This window comes from Oreochromis aureus, linkage group 18 (genome assembly GCF_013358895.1).
Source record: "Oreochromis aureus strain Israel breed Guangdong linkage group 18, ZZ_aureus, whole genome shotgun sequence".
In the NCBI taxonomy this organism is placed as follows: domain Eukaryota; kingdom Metazoa; phylum Chordata; class Actinopteri; order Cichliformes; family Cichlidae; genus Oreochromis; species Oreochromis aureus.
This window is the reverse complement of record NC_052959.1, coordinates 7,269,740-7,285,312: the sequence shown is the minus strand read 5'-3', so window position 1 is coordinate 7,285,312 and position 15,573 is coordinate 7,269,740. Positions and strand designations below refer to the sequence as shown.

At 41.9% G+C, this 15,573-nt stretch overlaps 1 protein-coding gene across 1 annotated transcript; it reads right to left on the bottom strand.

The window, feature by feature from the left end:
- Positions 1–758: 758 nt before the first annotated feature.
- LOC116332948 (cysteine/serine-rich nuclear protein 1-like) lies at positions 759–8,357 on the bottom strand. Its single transcript, XM_031756049.2, has 5 exons — positions 8,172–8,357; positions 5,677–5,897; positions 2,943–3,205; positions 2,558–2,860; positions 759–2,280 (listed from the first exon to the last, which is right to left on the bottom strand). The coding sequence occupies exons 2-5, from the start codon at positions 5,894–5,896 to the stop codon at positions 1,315–1,317; spliced, it is 1,752 nt and encodes a 583-aa protein (XP_031611909.1). The 5' UTR covers position 5,897; positions 8,172–8,357; the 3' UTR covers positions 759–1,314.
- Positions 8,358–15,573: the final 7,216 nt, after the last annotated feature.

Genomic DNA, 15,573 nt, shown 5'->3' with positions numbered 1-15,573 from the left:
GTAAAACCTCTATATACGTTATTGATGGAGCCTTTCCAGATGCGCAAACCGCCATTTCCACAGATACTGGTGCACCCCAATAACGAGAGATGAAGGTTTTTTAGGTGCTGATGGAAAAAGAAAAAAAGAATTGAAATTGTGATTCCTGTGACCACAGAACAGCTTCCCACTTTTCTTCAATCCACTTTAAATGAGCTTTGACTCACAGAAGACAGGATCATGTTCACATATGGCTTCTTCTTTGCACAACATTAATCTGCATTTGTGGTAAACTGTTCACAGTCTTCACAATTTTACACTGAGGATCATTATGCTGAAATTATTCCACAATTTGTAGACACAGTTTTAAGTTTATTAGTGAGTCTATGCTCATATTTACTTTTGAAAAGTTCTGCCTCTCTAAGATGTTCTTTTTATAGTGTATAGTTTCAAAATGTTCATCCAGCTATTTCTTCTTAGTGCCACTTTTTTTACATTTCGAACCTTTCATTGCTCCCGTCCTAACTTTTTTGAGACACGTGCATTTTCATTAACTAATAAAATGTCTCACTTTGTTCGTCGCATTTGATATGCTTTCTGTGTTCTATTATGAATGCAATGTGGCATTATGAAATTGGAAGATCGGTGCTTTCTATTTTCATTTAGATTTTACTCTGCACAACATTATTGGATTTTGGTTTGTAGTGTAAGTAGTGGGAGCACCTGGAACAACCACAAAAATAGAGACTTTCATACAAAATTGCACCTCAAACAAAAAATTGCAATCAAATAAATAAAAATATTTTATTATTCCATCACAGACACACTCTGACGATACTGCTAAACACATAACAGATAATCCACAGTGACCCTGGCAGTTATTAAGGAAAAATATTCACATACTAGAGGCTGGAGTCATGAGTCACAGTGGATTAGCTCTATCCTGTCTTGGCCACCTTCCAGCAGTATACACGTGTTTCTATTCACATGGCACCTCTCTCTTCTTGCATACTCTCTGTGGTATGGGCACGATGACAAAAAAAAAATTAAATAACACATCGGATTATTATTATATAGTTTTAGGAAATTAAAAAAGACATATTCTAGGCAAATACTTCTTCAAGGCAAATATTTTTTCAGCAATAGAAAAATATCCAGCTACGAAAAATATGTCATCATCCATTATTCTTTGTACATCAAAATATTATTACAAATACATAAACGCAGTGCTCTGGACATTACATTCTCTCACACATTTTCTTTTATCGTATCACAAGAATTCCTTAAATCTGCTTAAAAAAAAAAAAAAAGTTGGGTATCAGTGACTGAATGAATCTACTCTGTGTTCTGTTCAGTTAACCCGATCAGAGACTCCAGGAGCTGGGTGCTCGACTCGTACTGTGGCAAACTGACGGAGCTAAACAGCTGGAGGTGGCGAAAACTGTCTGGGTGTCTGTGCCCTTTGAAAGAACTGTGCAGTGGTCCGCAGGGATAATCGCTGTCAAAGAACTCCAGGTCGGAGTCAGAGGACAGACTCAAGTCCATGTATCTGGAATAGTCCACAGTGGGAGAGGGCGTGTTTGGCAAGCCATCGAGAGAGTCGTCGTCGAAGACGTCTCTGGGTTGATTCGCATTTTCATCGAGATAATCTGTCACCGAGTTCCTGCTTATATTGTCTGCGAATGTGTCGACTGTGTGTGGTCCCGTACTGTCAGTAGTACTGCTGTGAGTGGCAGAGCCGCCGCTGCTGCTGCTGTGCTGTGTCACTGGGTCTCTTTGAAGCCTCAGGTGGCTGTATGAGGAGTAGTTATTATTGTCCGAGTCACAGAGACTAAGAGCACGGCTCAACCCTCCATCAACCTCAGGGAGACTGTGACCCCCGCTGCAGCCTCCTCCTGCATCGCAGTCAGAGGAAGAGCAAGAGGATTCAGTCATATCACTGCTGCAGCTGTTCTCCTCCACTACCAAGCGTTCTGGGATGAAATGGAATGAAGGGGTGGCAGGCATGGTGACAGGAAGGCCAGCCTCCTCTGAGGTAAAGCCAAAGGGACAGCTCTTGTCCTGTGCATCCTGCTCTGTACAGACCTCCTCCTCCTCCTCTTCATGCTGTTGAATCACCTCTGTAAGTCCAGCCCGATCCTCGGGGCTCTGTTTTTCATCTTGCAAACGGCGCTCTAATTCCAGCCTCATGACAGTGTGGATGTAATGAGTCTGCACACGGCAGGAGTCAAACTCGAAGCGTCCCTGAATGTTACCACAGCTGTCCTTACTGCAGCCACACGGGAAATTGGAGTGGTCCACCTAAATGTGACAATAGCAAGGAAAGAAAATTGTGATTTACTCATAAACAGAACCTACTGACTCAGCTTAGTGATTCAGTGATTCTCTACATCAGTGAGTCACTAAAAAACAAACATAAATGAAATAATAACCAACCTTTAGCATCTGACTATATACAAGCATACGTACCCACCTTAGACTACAATTTACATTCAAATCAGTCTGAATTACACATGTTGAAACTATCCTTTTTGGAGGGAAGGTTTGGAGAAGAAATTCTGTGTATGTGGAGATGTACCTGACACTTAATGCCCGCCAGACTGCATGCGCAGGTCTCCGGCTCACAGAAGCCTTGGCAGTCACATCCACAGGTCTCTCTAGAGAGTCGCAAGGCATGAAGCTGCCTCTTCTCCTCCCTGTCGATGAACTTGACCCCTGCTGCTTGGAGGATGGCTTGACGTTGTTTAGAGGAGAATGGCTGAAGGAAACCTCTGTCCTCCTGATCGCTATCACTGACGTCGCTGTCACTGTCTTCATCTGGGATTTGATCTGTAGTAAGCCTGTCTGCTTCCTGCTGGTCAATGGCCCCACTGGTAATCAGCTGGAGTGAGCACAACAGAAATAAGTCAGATAGGTGTCATGCAGACAGGCACTGCAAAAGTTCAGAAATGAAATGCACCTACTTTGTGTTTTAAAGCTTCTAACCGCTCTTTCCTCCGTCTCTCTCTGAGCCTCTGTCTGCGCCTGTGCCGTTGTTCCAGTGCATGCTCGGATATTGTGTACCGTTGAAGGCTGCTGTGCTTCCGCACCATGCCAAGGGTGGCACCTCCACGGCTGGGTACGCTGGTAAAGCCCTGGCACCGCGGGAAGCTGAACACTGTCACCTGGTCAAAGCGTACGCTGCACGGTCTGCTTGCAAGCTTAGGCCTCTTCAGGATGGAGTGAGCTGGTTGTGTTTAGAAAACAAACAGCAGAATCATCACGTAAACTGAGGAACTACAGTACCTGGTTGTGGTGTAAAATAATCATCTGGTAAATTACACCATAAGTACACGGTAAAACATAAGCATGTTGGTCAGCAAAATCATATATCAGTCCATCCTGGCAAAAAGAATTATGATGCAATAATATTTCCTATATACAGATGTTTTGGGACTCCCCAAACAGGAAAATGTTCGTTGTTAAAATAAACTGGTTATATTTTTAAAACCAGTTTTGTAAATTGGGGTTTCATTTACCCATGAACAGTACACACCTGTGTGTTATATGGTTAAAAATACCTCCTACAGTTCTGTCAAATAAGATATTTTTTTGTAATTTTCTCCTCCCCAAAAGCAGGAGAGGCCAGGAAATAGAAATTTATTTTAGGTTTACTTCAGCATAAATAAGTAAGACATGGATTTCAAAATGAAGTATTCCCAAAGAATAAGAAGCACATTAAGGCTGAACAGTGACAGAAAAAAAGGACTTTGTTAAATAAAGGGTCCTTAATGACTGTAGTTCTGAATATAGACTAATTCCCCTGAAATTAACCCCCATAATGATAATAAAAGTCACGCATCTGTAAAGTTACTTCAAGCGCACCTATTATTCCTTTCCTTATTATTAAAAATGACAAACGTTTCAAATAATTGTCCATCAATTGTTTGAACCTTATGTCTGTGAGGGGCATCCAATCAGAATAAAAGGAATGGGAGATAAAATGGCTCATTTCAGACAGTGGATTAAATCAGTGTTGGTTGGTTTTGATTATGTGAATCATGCAAAGAAGAATCTTTGTATAAAGTGCTGTTTGATGTGTGTATAAAAGGGGCGCTTTAGACAAATTAAGCAAAACTTTAACATTTGACTTTTCAACTTGGTCACCAAGGTGTACACACAGATCCTCAGGCTCTATTTTTTATGTTTCCAAATGATTACCATCAGAAAAAAGAAATCTATTTTGTCATTTTAATTCCTAATTTGCTCTTTCAAGAGCATTGCCACATTCTCACAGACAGAGTCTGCCTTGCTCAAAGTTAAGTGCAGCTTTGAAGTACTGTTCAAGTCCCTTTTCTCCTAATTTCACATGAAGCACAATTCCAGGAAAAGATTCCTTGATGCCGGATAAATACGGGCTGAGTTGTGACACAGGCTTTGCAGGTCTCAGCGTGGCCACTAGGGGACACACTACAGGTGCTTCACTACAGAGGCCAGGGTCAACAGCTGAACACAAAGGAAATACCAAGACGGGTCGATTGCAACAACAGGCTGATCAACAGAACAGAGTGGGGGAGAGACGTGATCTGCTTTGCTGCCTGCTGCTACTTGGGTGTTTATCACAGTATAATTAGGCACTGGCAGTTTAGTTTTCAATCCATTCATCGGGTTACTGCTTGATGTAACAGTTTGGCTTCAACAAATTGCCTGACCTTCACACATAACTGAGGCTGAACTCCAGTTGCAAAAGTCAGTAAACAAGGGAGACCAGCTGATTAAGCTTGCCTCAGCTGCAGTTTGTCCAGGCACTTCCACACCGAATCCATCAAGTCTAGCAGACACCGTGTTTGTCCTGTCCAAGAGATTACTGTAAATATTCTGAAAACATTTCCCCCAAACCTTTGTTTATTTGGACATGACCCAAAGCATGTCTCTGTGTCTGTCTTTTCCCTCCTCCAGCTCGCTCTTCTTATTTTCACCTCCCGATCCTCTTATTTCCTCTGTGGTGAACCATCGGCCACCCACAGACCTCTCTGTGTCTCTCCTCTGGCTGCCGGTGCCTCGTTACGAATCTCTGTCCTCTGGGACATTCAACTTCTCCTCTTGCCTCGCTCTCTAACGTGTGTGTGCTGTTGTTGTCTCTCAGTCCATCTGTGTGCCAGTTCCCTTCTCCTTTATGTGTGTGAAATGTGTGTTCTGTTAGTGCAGCTTGTTTCGCTTCTGAGGCTCAAGTATTTGTTTAGCGGCACCTGGATGTGGCTTGATATCCTCCTGTATCTACAGATCTATAATTGCGTCAGCCTGCCCGCACATTAACATCTCTGGCAATCCTGTTCTTTGGTGCATCAAATTTTGTGACTATAAGCACTTCCAGTGATGATAGATGGGGTGTGCAGCCTCATGATATTTGAATAAAGGCCATTAGATATGGCTTGTTTAAAGTGACCCTGCTATTCAAATCGATTCCACAACTTCCTAGCGCTCAGGCAAATGATCTTCTACACAACCGACCAGGCAGTCCAGAGGCGAGCCATCCTGCCTCTGTGTTATCTAGAACAGCCCTAAGGTTAGCGTTTTCATATCAGTCAGTCATAACTGTGCTGCTGCGCGGCGATAAGAGACACTCCTATAAAAAGCTGATGGGAAAGTGGACAGATAAGGAAGAGGTTTGCATTATTTGAAAGACAAGGAAAAAAAACAGCTGGTTTGAAGACTTACTGGGCAAACTGGTGGGTGAAGCAGGGCTGCGAGGTGTAAAATTTTGATTTTCAGAAGAGCCGCGCTCTCCGTCAGAGTCTGACTCTGAGGAGGCAGGAGAGGAGAGGGAGGATGGAGGAGACGAGCAGGAGGAGGAGGATGAGTAGGCATTGTCATCAACCTCTGCAAACTTTCTCTTAAGGATGCCTCTCATTGTTGCACTGCGGTGGGTGATATGCATTCTGCAGAAGAAAAAGGCATGGATTTTAGTCATTTACAATTAGATCTTATGCAAATCAGCACTTTAATACTGGAACAACTGTTCAAGACAGCTGAACGATACTGAGACAGCGCTGCGTTTCCACGTGTATTGGAAACTGAGAACGTAAACAGCACGTTTCAAAAGCTAAGGGAAAGAACGATCTTCCTGCCGAAAGCTGCGTGTCAGCTGGTCGAGCCAGTTTCAGGCCACAAGTTTGTTTAGGCGAATTCAGTCTTGATAGTGATTATCCTACAAAGTCATGTTTCGTAAGTGGAACAATGTCAAGAGAAATCTTTTGTTGACTAACAACAAGATGAGTTATATATTTAAAAAAAAATAAAAAAATCAACATTTCTTTTTCTTGTTCTTTTCCCCGCTGAGTAATTAACATTCCAGTGATTCCTCGAGTTTTTTTGTGAAGAATTCGTGGAAACGGGCCGTCCAGTGGTTGTGTGCTAAGAGCTCGGGTGGGGTGGGTGGGGGTGGGGGACGTAATGGTTCAAGTGAATGCTATTTTTGGATGTGAACATGGAAATACAAACTCTGAGGGTTGCACACTTTGTCAAGACTTTCCCAAACTACTGAGAAAAAGTGAGTAGCAACAGAAAATAAAAGCTGTTAGGCACAAGCCCCATTTACTGCTTGCTTGTTTGAGGGCTGCAGCAGATGACCGCTTTTGTTCTGCTAAGTATTTTCAAATACTGACCGACCGGTTTGAGCCGTATAAGCTCTGAAAACACAAAGCACAACTTTCTCAAAGAAGAACTTGGTTTATATATGTTTATGTGGTTTTGCTTGAGAAACATTAAAAAAACTCAAAAAATGCATGTGAGAATAATATTGTAGAAGTCAGTCAGTGAATATGCAGGTTTCCTATTTTGCCCTGTTATTTCAAGGAAAAAAACAATTAAAATGTAAAGCCTGGCATATAGCTCTTATTCTTCTTTGCCAACATTTAGAAACATCTGCGCTGGGCATGCTATTGTGATCCAATAGTTAACAGGACCGGGATTTAGACTGAACTTAACACAAGCGACCGAAAACATACCACACACACCCACAGTTACACCAGAAGCATTTCTTTTTCTTGTCAGAGAAAAGGAATGTAAACCATTGCACTGACAGTCTGTCACTGCCCTAGACTAATACACAGTCAGCCAGGGTCCACACGGGGCTTCTGATAGTCTGCAGTAAGCAAATACCTTAGACCAGTGAGGCTGTGAGGCTGTGTGTGTGTGTGTGTGTGTGTGAGAGTGTATGTGTGTGTGTGTGCACTCAGACTGAGCAACTTCCTGGATCCATCAGCAAATACGAGATGAAACAAGAGACTTAGCTCAGCTCCTACACTGTTTACACAAAAGGACTCATTGCTACAAAGACAGCTGGAAAGGAATTTATCTCAGGTGAAAAGCATCTGCACAGTCATGCTCAAGGTTTCCAGAATCAGAGTGAGAGTTGTGTCTAATTAATACTGCAGAGCAGTGCTATTATAGCACCCTCTTCTTCCAGTTCTATCACATTTATTACATTTAATATCTGACAGAGCAGAAAAGCCTCACAGTTCGCCTAGGTGTCCGCTGAGACCACATCAATAATTTAAAGGTTCAAAGCAGCAGCAGCAGCAGCGGCGAGTGCGCGTGCGCGTTCACGTGTAACAGTAAGAGGGAGGTACTACACTGTGTTAACGCACATAAGTGATTAAGAAGAGGTTGCAGGACTTTTAATGGGGAAAAAACGTACTTCAACGCCAAAATTCAACAACAATACAAGAATAGAATAAAGCGTTCAGACAATCATTAAATGCCTTAAGGAATGTTACACGGGGTTTTCACTGGAGGAGAGTAGGAGTCGTTTCCTGTTTGGCATAATAACAGTCATTAGGCAGCTGACCTCTTCACCTCGCGGAGGGAGACACACACACAGCGATCATATCAGCCACAATGACAGCACTGTTCCCCGCTGCCCGCTGCAGGGCAAACACTTGCGGGCACGGTCCCATTTAAACCAGCGTAAGCGCAGCAGGACACACACACACACACACACAAACAAGTTTTCTTCAACATTACTCTTATCCGTTAAGTGTTAAGATGTGAAATATGAAGCAGAAAAGCAGCATAACTGTAACTTATCACATTTCACAGAAATGCTACACAGTTCTTATAAGCATAAAGAGAAGTGAAAAAAGCATTAACAATTTAAGGTCACTCTATAGGCTAAAGTATTTACTGACAGAGAGTTTTTTTTAGTTACTCACCACAAAGTAACACACAGCATAGTAACAAAGAAGGAGCAAATTGACACAAAGTTACGTGTCCTGTCCGCCGTCCAGCCAGCTGAGCATTGTGTGTCCGCCTGTGTTTAAGTGAAGCGACACAGTAGTACCAGTGTGATCATGAGAGGACTGGCTGGGAGCTCCCAAAGACACGAAACACGGCAACAAGATAGTTCACCCCCTCCTCGAGACCTCAACTATGTTTCTTGGGAAATCACGTACACGGCAGTTTCGCCTCATAAAACAGCAACAGCATTTTCGTTTTCATTAACGCTGAGCTTTTTGCATCACTTACCATAGTACGTTAACATTTCAGCACAGGCTAAACCTCGCGCAGAAGAAAGTAATAATATGTAAGACGCTAGCATAACAATGGAGTCATTAGCCTCTACGTAAACGTTTCAAGAGCTCAATATTTACTCGCTAGCAGTATAACAGCTTCCATCATTACTCTGTTATACTGTATCACGATTTTGTCCCATAGAGTCATTAGCCAAAGCTCAATCGTTTAGCTTAATAATCCGGAAGTGTCGGGCAGGTACTCCTCTTGCTTACCATCAGTCCTCTGTGGCTGCCCTGTCTGTCTTGACGCAGACGGTGACACACGTAGAGGCGGGAGACGCCTCTCACTCAGTGCTGCCCACAGATTCCTGTCTGTTGTGTTCACACTGTACTGTTCCCACTGGTGATGTGCTGGTAAATAACCTTTAAACCTCCAGCTGGTGATTATTATCAGAAGGCACTCAGCCACTGTTACAAACGAGTTAGGACACGTAGTGCCTTGGCAACGTTTGTTTATTCCTATGTAGGGTGTATTTTTTTCTTTATTATTATTTTGTAGCAAATATCAGATCAACGCATTTGCAAATAAATAAATAGAAAACACAAACATAAAAGAACTACAGAACTTACTTAAAGTAAAAATAAAGTAAACAATAGTATTTCAATAGTATTCAGACTTTCTTGGGGATTTAATCCTTTTATTTAAACAAGGCTTTCGCATCTTTGTAAGCCACCTTTAGACCTGTAGTAAAATGGTGATAAGACCATCATTAAACGTGAGATACAGCCCTTGACGTTTGTGTTGTTTTCCTTTAATATATTTCCTGTTACACTGGTAGGAGTGGTGGTTCCAGTCAGGCACTTTAAGAAACAGTTTGCAGTGCAGAAGAGCTGAAGATGGCCAGGATTATGGATTTGGATGTAAAGCCTCTGCCCGTTTAACGCAAAGAAAAATCCTCTTCCTTGCTTTCACACCACACTCCTCACAAGCAGATGTTGTCATAAATTAAAGCCTATAACGTGTTTACGCACACACTCGTTATGGGCTATCCAAACATAGCTTTTTTTACACCGTGAACCTTGTGGCTGAGTGAAGGTAAAGCGGTTGGATTTAAGATTCCAGTGCCTCTGGTTTTAAAGATAATCATAGGCTGTGCTCCGCGTCCCCGACTGGGAGGAAAATGAATCTCGGGGGAAGACAGACAAAACAGATGGACAGACAGATGAACGGAAAGATGGACATGCCCAAAATACTCCTGGGCTCAAGCTTTGACCCCCTTGTGTTGATACAGATCTGTGCGGCAGTTTGAAAGGGTTAAATAATAACTGCACTAATGCCTAAATATCTGCTGGTCCAAATCCTCTGGTCAGAGGAAGGGCCGCTCATCCTGACTTCAGCACTCTGTGGAAGTGTGTTACGAGAGAGTGACCCACTTTGGCTGGGATCACTGTAGTGCAGCATGTGTGTGTGTGACCTGCGTGGAGAGTAAACACAGAGAGACAGTGCAGCAGGAAAAGATTATAGTGCAGAGAAATGGCACGTAAATGAAATTATGTCTGTTCTCGTCTGCTAAAATTAGAATCTGGATATTTGACTCAAGGTAGATTTTGCAGCTTGAAGGATCCTCGCAGAGAGCTTGCTACAACTTACTCATAACACATCATCAAAGTACTACGTGAGGCTTCATGTGACTATTTATAGCACAATCACATTGCCTGGACAAAAATACATTTGAGCAAATACAGTTGGAGTTTCCTGTTCCTTTTTGCAGGCTGTTACCACGCATGGTGTGACTGTGTTGCATGCTGTCTGCCTCAGATGTGTCAGGCGGATGATCCTTTTCACACCCGTGCAGCAGAGAAAGTCAGAGTTTTTGTTCCTACGTTCGTTAATATTCAGCCATTCTTTCACAACTGCCTGTATTTACTCACTGTATCCATGCAGCCATCGCAGTGCAAAGTGACCCAGACTCCTGACCTCATTCCTTTACACTTTTCAGATTTAAAGCCACTTGTATGTGGCTGCTCAGTATCAGTTCAGTTTTTTGAGCCGCTTTCCTTACCATTGGCATGCACCCTTATTCTGCGAATTGGTCCCATTGCCTGTCAGAAGAGAGTCAGAGCACAAACATTGCTGCTCTTTCACTTCACACTCCAGGTTACATAACCTAAGTTAACCTACATTCTGGCAGCCTCTCAGGTTGCTGCCACAGGCTTCAGTCAAGCTGTGCCAGCGATGGCCCACATACAGCAGTAATAATGCTGGTGAATTCTGACAAAGCTTCAGGCGTGTAGAAGTCTGCCCCAGTTTCTCCTTCCTTGTTGCTTGTGGTTATTATCTCAAGGATTTACCTGTGTTTTAGGAGACCGCACTCAGCTTTCCAAGGTATAAGAGGAAGTATCAGATAGTCACAGGGCGAGTGTTGTTGCTTCCAGTCAGGTAGTAAAGCAAGATGGATTGAAGCCACATGCTGCCAGGAGATTGTTTATTCTTTTCTTAGAATTACTTCCTTGATAAACCAATAGATAGATAGATAGATAGATAGATAGATAGATAGATAGATAGATAGGTTCTCCAACTTTCTTTCTCTCTCATGGCTCCTTTTTTGCACAGCCTCTGATGTCATTTTCTTTCGTCACCATGGTCACAAGGGCAAATATAGCTCATGCGTTTCTATTTTAGAGGACAGTCAGTGAATCACTATGCTTGCCTTCATCATCAGCAGCATCAACACTGTCAGAATCATTGGGGACTTTTTCTTTTTTTACGTCAGTGGTGTTCTTAGCTTACTACGTGATCTTTTTTTCCTTCTTTACTTCAGGTTTACTCATCTCATATAATTGGTATTTGTGTCTGACGCAATCACATCAGAATTTTAGTCTCTAGAAGTTTGAAAGGATTTATACTACAGCCTCTAAAACTTGGTTTTAATTATTAGAGGGCTTATTCTGCTCGTTTCTAGTACTAACTTTTAAAATTCTGAGATTTTATCAGAGTATCTCTGCATGATTTACAGGTCAAAAATAACTGATCTTACACTGGGCCCTTGTGCAGCCTCACAGTCTGAAACAAGCAGTTTTTTTTACATGAACTGCTGCTGACTCACTGATTATCTAGCCATTTATCTTTATGAAATTGATATTTTAAGTAATACTGTAAGCCCCAAATAAACTAGTAAATTATTTCATATTTGGGTACCCAGCGGTATTTCAAAATAGCAATAAACAAAGTTGTAAAAGAGCACAGAGAGGAATCTCACAGTTCATGGAAAAAAAGAAGAAATGAAAGTCTCACTTTCTCCACTACTGAAGATACAGATAAAGACTACGGGTAAAATTTCGCAACTGTGACACCTTAAGTGATGGGTCAACTGCCATGCTTTTGTCTGTGCAGTACTATCAGTTCAGGGGGGTGACACCAGAGAGCTTCCTGTGTCTCTGTGGCCACAGAGGGTGATATGTTATCGCTGAAGCAGCGTTAGAGTGTGCTCTACATGCTTAAGCTCTATATTTGATATGGAAAATGGTTGTGTGTAATGATAAAATGTTTATGTAACAATAAAATGACGTGTGCAATAAAGTGCCTTTACTTACTATCATTGCAGCATTAGCTGCGGCAATAGTGGACGTAAACACACTATTTTATGTGATAACACGAGTTTATTTCCACACTTATTTCCCAAACACCATCCACTACAGTACTGTTTCTAATGCGAGTCGAGCTGCAGCTCAGAGTGCAAAGTAGGTTGCACAACAATTTTCTAGAGAAGTGATCTTATCTGTAGCTTCATGTGAGCGACTCAAGCTGTAACAGCAAAGCAGCTGTATGATTGGGTTCGACATCCCCCCCCCCTCCCTTTCAACAATGAGCCTCTTGTCAACAAGAGAGCTGTGGTGACCTTTCTCACAAAACTTAAAAACTTGCCTGAGTGATGCATCGTGCACCCACAAGGCATTTTCCACCAGGGTACATAGTAAAACGCATCACTGAGTAGAGATATACTTCCTTGTGTCTGTGCTGCGGCAGCTTCATTATGCATTCACAATTAGAGACTACCAAAGTTGTGTGAGTGCACAAAGCATGTCTGTGTGTGTGCATGTGTGTGTTCCCTTTCTTATGTCACCCCAGCTGATTGTGCCTGGCTGTCAGCCCTGCAGTGGGAGCTCCCGTGCTCGCTGAGTCTCAGCACAGTGTGCTCTGCTGTTGGTGTTGCCTGTCACATGTGGCTCCATGTGAGGCTTTTGCAGGAGCATGCAGGAGGAAGGAGACCTGCTCTGTTCACAGCTGTTCAGGCCAGTACTCACTGTTCTTTGGAACTGTGTGGGTGAGACTGTCTGACTCCCCCCTCCCTCCTCTACACGCTCACTGATTGCCTCTTTCTTCTTCCATTACAGCTGGCAAAACACATGCTAAAGGCTAAAACTGTTAGACACACGATTCTTTAATTCTCTTTGTGATTTCTGACCACAGTGTTCCTGCTATACACTGTAGTGTTTGTGCACAGCAGACAATAAAGTATTAAATGTGCAATAAATATATGTTTGTGTGTGTGTGTGTGTGTGTGTGTGTGTGCGTGTGTGAGCACACACAGTTTTTGCTCTTGCAAAACTGGTGTGATTTATACATGAGCACATGGTAAACTGTAAAATATGACAACAATTTTCCGTAAACAAGGAAGTAACTATGATGCCCTTTAAACTCATTTACTGCATTGTAAATGGGGGAAGGATGCCACTCTGGCGCCATCTACTGGTGTCTTTCTTCTTTGTCCACAGATGACGTTAAAGGAACCACTTTCCTCACTCAGGTCGGCTCAGGCCATCCAACTTTCATATTGCAAATGTCTTTTTTGTGTACATTTGAATCAGAATGACACCTGACAGCAAGCCTTCGGGTCTATTTTGTGAAGTTGTGGGGAGTCTGAGGGTTAACTCCGATAAAGTTAACGAAATCTTTGTGTCTTTTTCTGAATTCTACACAACAAATGTATTTCTTTTTACTCATATAGTTGGTGCATATATGGTCATTGTAGAGCTCTACAACAGAGATCTACAATGACCTCTACAGATCTGCTCTGACACTAAATACAGTTCTGTTCAAAAGCATTGAACTACCCCTCATTTCTTTATATTTTGTTAAGCCATTTAACACTGATCTATCACTCAGTCACACATAAAAAAGGCACTTAAGTCAAGGAATGAACCAGTATTGTATCTACACATAACAGATAACAAAGAACCAGTTTTAAATTGTATCTTAATCCACGTTGTTGCTGTCCGTCTGTCACAAAAACACATAATTTGTTCTCATTTCGTTCACTGAATTTTCAAAAAAATGCCAAAGGTAACACCGTTTGACAGACATAAAACTGTCCTTTTGCACCAACAATGTGATTCCTAAATATTACATTACAATTTAGTACTTAACCATAAATCATAAAGACCATAAATTGTTCGGCAGGCTGCTCTTTTCTTATTTGTAGATGTTGTTGTCTCAGAGCCTTTAATAATGAATACTGTGAAACTATCTGAAACTACAACAAAATATATATGAAGGTAAATATGTTGCAAAATGTGAGATCTTGTAGAATAAAAAGTGAAATGCAGCCTATATTATAAACTGTCCACAAAATGAGCTCACAGTTCCTGTTTTTGGCCAGATAGGGGCAGCAGAGATACGCAGCAAACACCTCTCTTTTCAGTTTGGGAATGCTATTTGTTGGTCAGCAGTTACCAGTTTACACATGTATCTCATATGGAAAATATTTAGGTTTGTTTATTTATTTATTAATCATTTGTCCACCCACTGATAAATTCGAGTACTTTCTTTATGGCTTTGTTTTTGCTAGGAAACAACTCCTGAGGTAATGTGTTACCTCTAACTACTAAATGCTCCACTAGCTGTCAGCTAACTGTGCCTTTTCTTTTATAAAGGCTACAGAAAGCTTGATCACTATTACAGACAAGAAGTGCAACTACAAGCAACAAAGTTACTGCTGTGAATTTGTCCTAAAAGATAAGTAAATGTTTATTTAACTCATTTAACACAGCTCATGGGGAAGCTTGTGTTGCACCTCCCTTTGCTTTCACCACTGTCTTAATTCTTTATAACATGGTTTCATTTATAGCAGGTGCTGTAAACATTCCTCAGAGATTTTTTTCAATATGGACGTGACAGGATCAAACAGTTCCTGCAGATTTGTCAGGTGCACATCCCTCATGAGAATCTCGGTTACATCAAATCCCAAAGGTGGTCTGTTGGATTCAGATCTGGTCATCTGTAAGAAACCAGTGTGAGATTATTTAGGGTTTGTAACATGGTACATTATCCTGCTGGAAGCAGCCATCAGACAATGGGCACATTGTGGTTATAAATAGATAAACACAGTCAACAACAATACTCAGGGAGACTGTGACATTTAAACAATGCTCAGTTACTATGCAGCCAAAAGTGTGTTAATCAAATATCCCAACACCATCCCCACCATGCTGTACTGCTGATAAAAGGCAGGATGGATCCATACTTTCATGTTGTTTATGCCAAATTCTGATGCTACCATCCGAATTTTGCAGTAGAAATCAAGACTCGGCAGACAAGGTAACCTTTTTTTTTTTTTTGCTGTTGGCCAATTTTGTCGAGCCAGTGTAAAATGTAACCTCAGTTTTCTGTTTGTAGCTGACAGGAGTGTCACCCAGTGTGGTCTTCTGCTGCTGTAGCCCTCCTGCTTCATCATAGTTTGATGTCCATTCAGAGTTGCTCTTCTGCATCTCTTGGTTCTAACCAGTGGTTATTTGAGTTACTGATGCTTCCTGTCACTGCAGAGCAAACCATGGTCCCCTGACCTCTTGCATCTACAATGCACTAATGGGATATTTTCTATTTTTCAGACCATTCTCTGTAAACCCTAGGATGTGAAAAAAAGCGGTTTTAAAAAAATACTCAGACCAGCACCTCTGGCATGTTCAAAGTAATTTAAATCACTTTTCTTGCCCATTCTGATGGTCAGTTCGAACTTCAGCACCTCATATGGACCATGTCTACAGGCCTAAAAGCAATGAATAGATGCCATATGATTGGCTGATTAGACATTTGTATTAATGG

Coding starts and splice junctions, on each gene's coding strand:
- LOC116332948 (XM_031756049.2), bottom strand. CDS start 5,896: ATGCATATCACCCACCGCAGTGCAACAATGAGAGGCATCCTTAAGAGA. Junction 3,206..5,676: donor TTCACCCACCAGTTTGCCCA/GTAAGTCTTCAA, acceptor AAACACAACCAG/CTCACTCCATCCTGAAGAGG. Junction 2,861..2,942: donor TAGAAGCTTTAAAACACAAA/GTAGGTGCATTT, acceptor TGCTCACTCCAG/CTGATTACCAGTGGGGCCAT.